Raw genomic sequence first — 11,012 nt, 5'->3', positions numbered from 1 at the left:
GAATTGGTTTAAAATTGATTTATAATCAATTTTAGGTATGACGAATCGTGATCACTTCTAGGTGATTTAAGACATGACAAGAATACGTATAAATAGTGTGCTGCTTGAGAAAACTACTATTCACAGCTGCTCAGGAAATTAAACAGAAGTTCATTTGACATTTATATATCACAAGTGCGTAAGACACGGATACGCCACTTTAAACCAACATAAGCAGCTTTTTTCAGTCTCACTTATTTTAAGTAATCAAGCCTAAGCACAACTTGGGAAATTATCTTGAGATTGCAATTAAGTTTAAAAGAATTTTTGTAAATGAGGTCCTTGGTTTGTTTCTTTGCATTTGGTTGCTTTAGAGGTGTTCATGTGCCAGTCCTCCTGTTCCTGAGCTAGAGGACAGTGCAGAGATAGGAGCGGCTCATGAATTTGATTGGGCACACCAAATTGGGGGATAAGAGCTGGAATAGATATTGGTTAAAACAATTCTTGTCTTTTATATGGATCTTGAGTCCGAAATAAAGTTTTGATTGATTGAATCAAAGAAAGAACATACGTTAGAAGGTTCTCTCTCTGCAATTCCTCCATCTGATACAATGAAAAAAATAAGAAATACAAATATGCATTAGTAAAATTTTTGTTATATTGTAATACGTTTTAAAAGGAAAATACTGTGAAATATATGATAAATTAAGCCATCAATTAAGCCCTGTTTGAATCATGTTACAATCCCTCTTTAAATAAATATGTGATGTAGAAAGTTTACAAATTTATCAAGATGTTAGAAATCTTTAGTTATAACACAACGTAGGTGAAGGAACATCATTAAGATAAAAATAATATATTATAAAAGGACAGGGCTCTTCCTTCCTGGGGAGCTACAGTGGCTGTTGGTTTTCATTGTTGTTCAATGCTCAGTTGATCAATTAAAGCACCTAATTACAAATAAATCGTCTTACCTGACTTCTGGGGTCTGAACTCATATCTGATTTTAAGATTAAAGGAAGAACCAGCAGCAGACTCTCTGGCTCCCCAGGACCAGGGTTACAGACCCCAGTGTTGGAGGAAAGGAAAGGAAGTCCTACCTTTCTGACATGCGAGTCATCAAAACGCCACCAGCATTTGTCTCCATATGGTTTAATGAATGCATTGTAATGGCCGCCCCTGGGAGAGCCATGGTGGTTGGCGATCGCATACAGTTCATAATTCTGCCCCTGAAGGACGAGAAAAAAGGAGAAAGATCACAATGATGATTATGTTACATTTATTTATGTTAAAGTGCATACAGCACAGCCATGATACACGTTAGTGTGCAAACAGCACAATCATGACCAATGATTACTACAGCAATTAAGGTTAAGTACCTTGCTCAAGGATATGGGTTGTAGCACCAAAAACACAGCTGCACGGCCTTTGCACATTAACCCTTCCCTTAAAACGAAGACTTCCAGTGGCCCAATAAATTTTTCCCCTCGTAGGGGATATGAAACTGTGGTTTTAATCTCAAAAAGAACGTATTCTACTATGGTAAAACCCACACTACAAGGACATTCAATAAAAATTAAATAAATAACATTTTTGAAAATATTTTCGCTGTAACTTGTTTTATGTCATCCAGGCCACTTGAATTATGCCAAAAACCTAAATACTAATTTTCTGCTGGATCTCAGGGGAATATAATATGAAGCAGATTTTGCTGTCAGCCAGCAAGCTTGGGAGATAATTTTCTTCAGATTCTCTATTATATTATCACTGAGAGGAGAAGTCCCATCCTTAACACAACTGTACATGTAATTAAATGGTATATGAAGCAAACACAATTATTTGAATGGGAAAAAAGCTAGACAAATACCTTATCGGTAAGTGTGGATGGAATCTTCACTTTGCAGGTATTCTTTTGGCCAGAGAAAATATCAAGCCGATCCAGATGCAGGGCTAGTATTTGTGGAAACACATTTATTTTAGATTCCTGAAAAGAAGATAACATAATTGGCATCACATAAGATAAAATATTTGACATCAAGCATGTCATTAATAATACATTAGAAATTGTAGATCATCTGTCAAACCTAAATAAAATGTGACATAACATGTATGTCCCTAGTTGTACAAATTACAAAATTTTGTGTTCAGATCTGTAAATAATGAGGAAATTTCGTCCATTCTGTTGCGCGTTGCGTGAGCGCATGCACTGCACAGATTGCTGAGCTGTGTGGAAGTTCTGGCATGTCGAACCGCAAAGAAAGTGACAGTGAGGATGTTAGGTGTTCATTCACGACGTGTCAGTAAACGGTTTTCGAGGAAGGGAGGGTTGTAAATCTCAGGAAATATTAAGTTATTGGGTACTGAGGCTAAATAAAGCATATGCGATTTACATTTTACACTGTTTTTTTCCCAAGAACAAGTCACTCACAAATTGAGCCAATGTTTCATATTCACATGAGCTGCAGTAAAGTGTTGCTTCTGTGCTTTTGAAATGGTCTTTCCAGGCATCCTCCTGCAAATGTATTATTAACAGTCAAACACAGTCTCTTCTTAATTTCACAATGGCACTTTAAAAAAGGAATAACAATGTGAAACTACTCAACAACTATACCAAACAAACCAAAGCTTTTTATTACATTTTTCCAGATATTTAAAATGCTGCCAGTATTTTCAAAACACACCTGGCTTGTCTGCATTTTTGTAAGATTTCCCTCCGTAAGGATGACAGATTTGCTGTTACTCACCACACTGATGATTCCAGAAGAGGCGTTGTTAATTGACAGTGGAATGAGGGTAAATGGGCTGGAGTCGTTCTTAAGCTTGTGTCCGTTCTCGCAAGTTACTGTCTCTTTAATCGTACCTTCATAGATCTGAAAGCCGAAAAAAGTCACCCTCCATAACAGATACACAGCAGCAATTTACTATGCAGTTGTCACATTCAGTTTAACTCTCACTGAGTGAAGGCTTAGTGAATAATTAATGAAATTTACAGTTGTCATTTTAACTACCTTGGCTGTAGAATAATATATTTTTGGAAATACCTAACTACACGGCCTACTATCTTTAAGTGCTGGATTCTAATTCACTGCATTTTACTTACTTTATAAATCATCCTGAAGTACGAAACTCCAGAATTACAAAGCTCTCAATACTGCAACAAAACCCTGTCAACTGCAGCAAAATAAACACATCTTTAAGAAAAAACTAACTAATTACAGTGAACAATGAAAAGAGCACCTTGCCTTTGTGACATCAGGATTGAGTTTACTTAATATTTTCTTAAAGTATTCTGATGCATCTTCTTGCCGACACACTGAAAAGTTAAAAAATAAATTCACCAAGGACATATTTTTGATACACCACAGACTGCATGCTGCATGCTGTATACTGCATACTGCATACTGGGTACGGCATACTGAATGCTGTGTACTGCATACTGCAGTGTTTTAGGGCCCACATGTAGTTGTGTAGGGAGGATGTTTATGTGTTGAAACATCTGGTTGTCTAAACTGAGCAAAGAAAAAATGGTTACAAAATAGTGCTATTGTGTAAATGATCACATTGAATGAAGCATTGTAATTTCTTATATAAAATATCATACTGAAGCCAAAGGAAGGAACGCTTACTTTATTAAAGACAGAAAAGGGCAAATAACTCACCGTCAGCGATCCCAAGACTATGTGTTATACCTCTGGTGTCAGGGACTTGATTTCTATTAAGCTTGTCAAACAGCTTTTTCAGTTCCTCTGAAACAGGATTCCCATCGGCTTCATTTAGCCTGAAATCATAGCGAAAATTGTCACAATATGGAATACAAATTATCTGTGGTGTATAATGTAGCTGAATACGACCATTGTACCACAACTACTGTATGGCAACTATTGTACCACAGATCATTATTATAAAGATAAATGTTGCTTAGTCTACCAATTAGAAGTTTTTCAAATGCAACTGTTTGGCACTTTGTGGCCACAAAAGCCTTGTCCCGTTGAGGTCTGCTGTATCAAGGTGAGCTGCTGCGGATATATATAAAATTAATCAAATCTCAGTGATGAATCCCATCTGGACAGATAGTACTCCAGGTGAGTGGACATATTACTTAATTTCATTTTTTGCCTCTAAGTTACAAAAAAGTGCACTTTTCCCCTTTCAAATATGTATTATAAGGCTTCTGTATTGAGTGCAGGTCCCAGATGCAAGAGTGAAGGTTTCAGGTACATGCTTTAACTGTTGCTCGTATGTATTTCTGCATGATGCATGCACTACAATTTGGGTCTACATGCCTCTACAAAGTACAGCTTTTACACCAAATTTTGCACTGTCAAAATAGTGCTTGATTGTAAAAGAAACTGAAAAAAACACATATTCACTTACCTCATGACAGCCTCTCTACATTCATCTGTCATGAAGAGTATCTGCAGTACTGTGTAGCAAGTTGAGCCTTGATTTTGCAGACCTTGATATAATAAAAATGTAGTTAAAATAAAAGGCCTGGTATACAGTGTGTTGTGACAAATGTGACCTACAAAATTCTTAGGACCCAAAATCATATTTTAAAATGCCATTTTTCGAAACTGTTACTATCTCCCATATACTGGATACTGTCTGGATATTGGATACTGTTTGTAGCTGATAGCCAAAGTCCTTTATTTAACTATAGGTTCTGCTAGTCTAGCTGAGTCAGATGGATCATTGGAAGTTTGCCCATTACCATTTTTGTTTAGTTGGCCAGTAAAAGTGGTAGATATGAAAGGACATGTTCCTTGCAGGTGATACTCTAAACTAGTCGCATTACCATCATAAGGCCACAGAAGAAAAGTTGTTCACAATAGAGACAGGGTGTTTTATTTTACTTGTTTTACCTAATTTATGGATCTAACTCTAATGCCCATGAGAATTCCCTTGAGGGATGGATATTCCTCCATTTTTGGATTTCTGCCATTTGATGCAACAGATTGAAACACCCAAGCTGTGTCCGAATTAGCCTCCTAACTACTGTGTCCTCAAATTATGTACTGTATACTAAGCTACTGAACACTTTTTAGTAATGAACAGTATGAGAAAAATACCACTATACTATTCTATCCGTAATGGGAGTGTTATAAATCTTCCCGCGCCTGAGTACTTTACGCTCCGATTCATTCAGGTAACAATGAGTTCTTTTGAAGTTATGTAAACAGTGTGAAGTCAGTTTTAATAATGTACCATAACGAGTGAACAGACCTACATTTTAACCGAACACAGCCTCAGCATCATCTGTGTTTGTTTGTTGATGGAATAAAATGTAGCATGTGATATGCAAAGGACCAAAGTGTTCATTTACTTTGTGAATACTATGCTCCAGAACATTCTTTAAAAAAATGCAGAAAGAAGTATTTCATTGGGGTATTTTTACATGCACTCAAACTTAACAGCTTTTGAAAAAACTAGCATACTCAATAGTAGGCAAGTGCGCTGATTCGGAGACAGCCCTGGATTATTTTGCACTACTTAATTTTCCACAGAAATTGCTCACCAAATGCATTATGAAATTACAATATGAAATGATAAAATAGAAAAAAAAACATAAAATTTAATATAAAATTAGTTGTTGATCAAAGCATTAGTTTATTAATCAGACTAATTGTAGTAATAGTTTCATAAAGATGTCTTATAGGTGTAATGAATAATTCCGATATTGCCAAAATGCTTCATGATCTAAACATTTAAAAAATGTAGACATTTAAGAAAATATTTGGTAAATTTAATTAAAATTAACTCATGTTGAAGGGGATTCAATAATTCATTAAAATAATGGCATATATTAGTTAAGAGAACAGAAGTACAGAACAGCCTCTAATTTCTTTCTTTGGTTCCTTATTCTTACTATTTAAACATGACGTTTTTGGTAGCGTGGGGTCTTTAAAAAGCCACAGTAAAATTAGCCTATAATCTGCCCTCCTATCTAAAGTGCAATTAACCACGTATTGACTTTCACACAAACCAATTAAGTCTCTTGGCTACCTGATTGATACGACTTCTTTTGACGAGGTTTTGCTCACCATTCTCGTCTCTGATGTTCCGGACTCGATCCATTACTGCAGTCAGCCTTGATGCTGTAAATAAAAATGAAATCAAATGAAACAAAAGGAGAAAAAACACCCCAATGTGCAGCTAGCCTAGCTCCTACAAGTGGCAGTGCTAAGCATGTTGACACTGTAGAAAGACTGTATGCCTCCTCAATCAGGCAACACCTCTTGCCCTGCTGTAGCGCACCTTATGTGCAACTCAAAAACCAGCGCCCCCTGCTGTGCTCCCCGTAATAGGCTGCTTTGAATACTAATAAACCATAAACCAAAGAGTGAAGTGTGAATTGGCTCCAACACCATGTACTTCTACAAAGTGTCATTGTGGTTTAGAAGTTAATCTATACGTTTCAGTGAAAATCATAACTAAAATGATCTAACATTTGTCAACTGTAGTAACAATCACTGGGGTAATTTTTACAATTCTACTCTGACACCTTGGTCATTGCATTGAAAAACTGTATGTTGGTCCTTATGTTTTTTTCCATATGAATCCAGAAGAGGATACCTGATTTATGTCCATCAATGTAAGATTTTTTTATTTATTTTGGCAACACCGATCAACTGGCCCACTAAGTAATAGAGCTGCTGCTCTTTTGCTCTATGCTAGGTTTGCAGCAGTAAGTTTGGGCTTAGTAGGTACAGAATACTTTGATTTTATCAGTTTGATTGTCAGTCCAAATACCTGAATATGTCTGGATAATCTGTACTGGATAGTGATTTCTTTCTTGACTGTATGTGTTCCCTATTTTGTTCTACTTCGATTCTTGTCTCGCCCTACTACTGTGTTTGCTGAGAAGATTTTGTGTTTGCTCATTAATCCCTTTGATTCCACTCCAGTTCTTGCCTTACATTACATTCATTTGGCAGACACTTTTATCCAAAGCGACGTACAATAAGTGCATGCCAAAGGTCATTGGAACAACTACACACACAGGTCCGATAAGGTACAATACTCATTTTGTACAGTTATTCATGGCCATTAATTATATGCTAAATATTATTACTGTTAAATCGTGTGGAAGGGGATTCAATAATTCATTAAATAAATGGCATATATTAGTTAAGAGAACAGAAGTACAGAACAGCCTCTAATTTCATTCTTTGGTTCATTATTCTTACTATTTAAACATGACGTTCTTGGTAGCGTGGGGTCTTTAAAAAGCCACAGAAAAATTAGCCTATAATCTGCCCTCCTGTCTAAAGTGCAATTAACCATGTATTGACTTTCACACAAACCAATTAAGTCTCTTGGCTATCTGATTGATACGACTTCTTTTGACGAGTTTTTGCTCACCATTCTCGTCTCTGATGTTCCGGACTCGATCCATTACTGCAGTCAGTCTTGATGCTGTAAATAATAATGAAATCAAATGAAACAAAAGGAGAAAAAACACCCCAATGTGCAGCTAGCCTAGCTCCTACAAGTGGCAGTGCTAAGCATGTTGACACTGTAGAAAGACTGTATGCCTCCTCAATCAGGCAACACCTCTTGCCCTGCTGTAGCGCACCTTATGTGCAACTCAAAAACCAGCGCTTCCTGCTGTGCTCCCCGTAATAGGCTGCTTTGAATACTAATAAACCATAAACCAAAGAGTGAAGTGTGAATTGGCTTCAACACCATGTACTTCTACAAAGTGTCATTGTGGTTTAGAAGTTAATCTATACGTTTCAGTGAAAATCATAACTAAAATGATCTAACATTAGTCAACTGTAGTAACAATCACTGGGGTAATTTTTACAATTCTACTCTGACACCTTGGTCATTGCATTGAAAAACTGTATGTTGGTCCTTATGTTTTTTTCCATATGAATCCAGAAGAGGATACCTGATTCATGTCCATCAATGTAAGATTTTTTTATTATTTATTTTGGCAACACCGATCAACTGGCCCACTAAGTGATAGAGCTGCTACTCTTTTGCTCTATGCTAGGTTTGCAGCAGTAAGTTTGGGCTTAGTAGGTACAGAATACTTTGATTTTATCAGTTTGATTGTCAGTCCAAATACCTGAATATGTCTGGATAATCTGTACTGGATAGTGATTTCTTTGTTGACTGTATGTGTTCCCTATTTTGTTCTACTTCAATTCTTGTCTCGCCCTACTACTGTGTTTGCTGAGTAGATTTTGTGTTTGCTCATTAATCCCTTTGATTCCACTCCAGTTCTTGCCTTACATTACATTCATTTGGCAGACACTTTTATCCAAAGCGACGTACAATAAGTGCATGCCAAAGGTCATTGGAACAACTACACACACAGGTCCGATAAGGTACAATACTCATTTTGTACAGTAATTCATGGCCATTAATTAAATGCTAAATATTATTGCTGTTCAATTGTGTGGAAGGGGATTCAATAATTCATTAAATAAAGGGCATATATTAGGTAAGAGAACAGAAGTACAGAACAGCCTCTAATTTCTTTCTTTGGTTCATTATTCTTACTATTTAAACATGACGTTTTTGTTAGTGTGGGGTCTTTAAAAAGCCACAGTAAAATTAGCCTATAATCTGCCCTCCTATCTAAAGTGCAATTAACCATGTATTGACTTTCACACAAACCAATTAAGTCTCTTGGCTACCTGATTGATACGACTTGTTTTGACGAGTTTTTGCTCACCATTCTCGTCTCTGATGTTCCGGATCAGATCCATTACTGCAGCCAGTTCTGATGGTGTAAATAATAATGAAATCAAATGAAACAAAAGGAGAAAAAACACCCCAATGTGCAGCTAGCCTAGCTCCTACAAGTGGCAGTGCTAAGCATGTTGACACTGTAGAAAGACTGTATGCCTCCTCAATCAGGCAACACCTCTTGCCCTGCTGTAGCGCACCTTATGTGCAACTCAAAAACCAGCGCCCCCTGCTGTGCTCCCCGTAATAGGCTGCTTTGAATACTAATAAACCATAAACCAAAGAGTGAAGTGTGAATTGGCTCCAACACCATGTACTTCTACAAAGTGTCTTTGTGGTTTAGAAGTTAATCTATACGTTTCAGTGAAAATCATAACTAAAATGATCTAACATTAGTCAACTGTAGTAACAACCACTGGGGTAATTTTTACAATTCTACTCTGACACCTTGGTCGTTGCATTGAAAAACTGTATGTTGGTCCTTATGTTTTTTTCCATATGAATCCAGAAGAGGATACCTGATTTATGTCCATCAATGTAAGATGTTTTTATTATTTATTTTGGCAACACCGATCAACTGGCCCACTAAGTAATAGAGCTGCTGCTCTTTTGCTCTATGCTAGGTTTGCAGCAGTAAGTTTGGGCTTAGTAGGTACAGAATACTTTGATTTTATCAGTTTGATTGTCAGTCCAAATACCTGAATATGTCTGGATAATCTGTACTGGATAGTGATTTCTTTGTTGACTATATGTGTTCCCTATTTTGTTCTACTTCGATTCTTGTCTTGCCCTACTACTGTGTTTGCTGAGTAGATTTTGTGTTTGCTCATTAATTCCTTTGATTCCACTCCAGTTCTTGCCTTACATTACATTCATTCGGCAGACAACTTTATCCCAAGCGACGTACAATAAGTGCATGCCAAAGGTCATTGGAACAACTACACACACAGGTCCGATAAGGTACAATACTCATTTTGTACAGTTATTCATGGCCATTAATTAAATGCTAAATATTATTGCTGTTCAATCGTGTGGAAGGGGATTCAATAATTCATTAAAATAATGGCATATATTAGTTAAGAGAACAGAAGTACAGAACAGCCTCTAATTTCATTCTTTGGTTCATTATTCTTACTATTTAAACATAACGTTTTTGTTAGTGTGGGGTCTTTAAAAAGCCACAGGAAAATTAGCCTATAATCTGCCCTCCTATCTAAAGTGCAATTAACCATGTATTGACTTTCACACAAACCAATTAAGTCTCTTGGCTACCTGATTGATACGACTTCTTTTGACAAATTTTTGCTCACCATTCTCGTCTCTGATGTTCCGGACGCGATCCATTACTGCAGTCAGTTCTGATGCTGTAAATAATAATGAAATCAAATGAAACAAAAGGAGAAAAAACACCCCAATGTGCAGCTAGCCTAGCTCCTACAAGTGGCAGTGCTAAGCATGTTGACACTGTAGAAAGACTGTATGCCTCCTCAATCAGGCAACACCTCTTGCCCTGCTGTAGCGCACCTTATGTGCAACTCAAAAACCAGCGCCCCCTGCTGTGCTCTCCGTAATAGGCTGCTTTGAATACTAATAAACCATAAACCAAAGAGTGAAGTGTGAATTGGCTCCAACACCATGTACTTCTACAAAGTGTCATTGTGGTTTAGAAGTTAATCTATACGTTTCAGTGAAAATCATAACTAAAATGATCTAACATTAGTCAACTGTAGTAACAATCACTGGGGTAATTTTTACAATTCTACTCTGACACCTTGGTCATTGCATTGAAAAACTGTATGTTGGTCCTTATGTTTTTTTCCATATGAATCCAGAAGAGGATACCTGATTTATGTCCATCAATGTAAGATTTTTTTATTATTTATTTTGGCAACACCGATCAACTGGCCCACTAAGTGATAGAGCTGCTACTCTTTTGCTCTATGCTAGGTTTGCAGCAGTAAGTTTGGGCTTAGTAGGTACAGAATACTTTGATTTTATCAGTTTGATTGTCAGTCCAAATACCTGAATATGTCTGGATAATCTGTACTGGATAGTGATTTCTTTGTTGACTGTATGGGTTCCCTATTTTGTTCTACTTCGATTCTTGTCTCGCCCTACTACTGTGTTTGCTGAGTAGATTTTGTGTTTGCTCATTAATCCCTTTGATTCCACTCCAGTTCTTGCCTTACATGACATTCATTTGGCAGACGCTTTTATCCAAAGCGACGTACAATAAGTGCATGCCAAAGGTCATTGGAACAATTACACACACAGGTCCGATAAGGTACAATACCCATTTTGTACAGTTATTCATGGCCATTAATTAAATGTTA

General features: G+C 36.8%; 1 protein-coding gene across 1 annotated transcript; it reads right to left on the bottom strand.

Annotated features, from left to right (window-relative positions):
• Positions 1–349: 349 nt before the first annotated feature.
• Positions 350–4,402, bottom strand: LOC118233489 (putative ubiquitin carboxyl-terminal hydrolase 50). Its single transcript, XM_035429287.1, has 9 exons — positions 4,354–4,402; positions 3,639–3,757; positions 3,222–3,292; positions 2,724–2,849; positions 2,408–2,491; positions 1,847–1,963; positions 1,080–1,208; positions 551–582; positions 350–386 (listed from the first exon to the last, which is right to left on the bottom strand). The coding sequence occupies exons 1-9, from the start codon at positions 4,383–4,385 to the stop codon at positions 350–352; spliced, it is 747 nt and encodes a 248-aa protein (XP_035285178.1). The 5' UTR covers positions 4,386–4,402.
• Positions 4,403–11,012: the final 6,610 nt, after the last annotated feature.

Source organism: Anguilla anguilla, chromosome 8, assembly GCF_013347855.1.
Source record: "Anguilla anguilla isolate fAngAng1 chromosome 8, fAngAng1.pri, whole genome shotgun sequence".
NCBI lineage: Eukaryota > Metazoa > Chordata > Actinopteri > Anguilliformes > Anguillidae > Anguilla > Anguilla anguilla.
The sequence above is the reverse complement of the archived record's forward strand: the minus strand, read 5'-3'. Positions and strand labels throughout refer to the sequence as shown.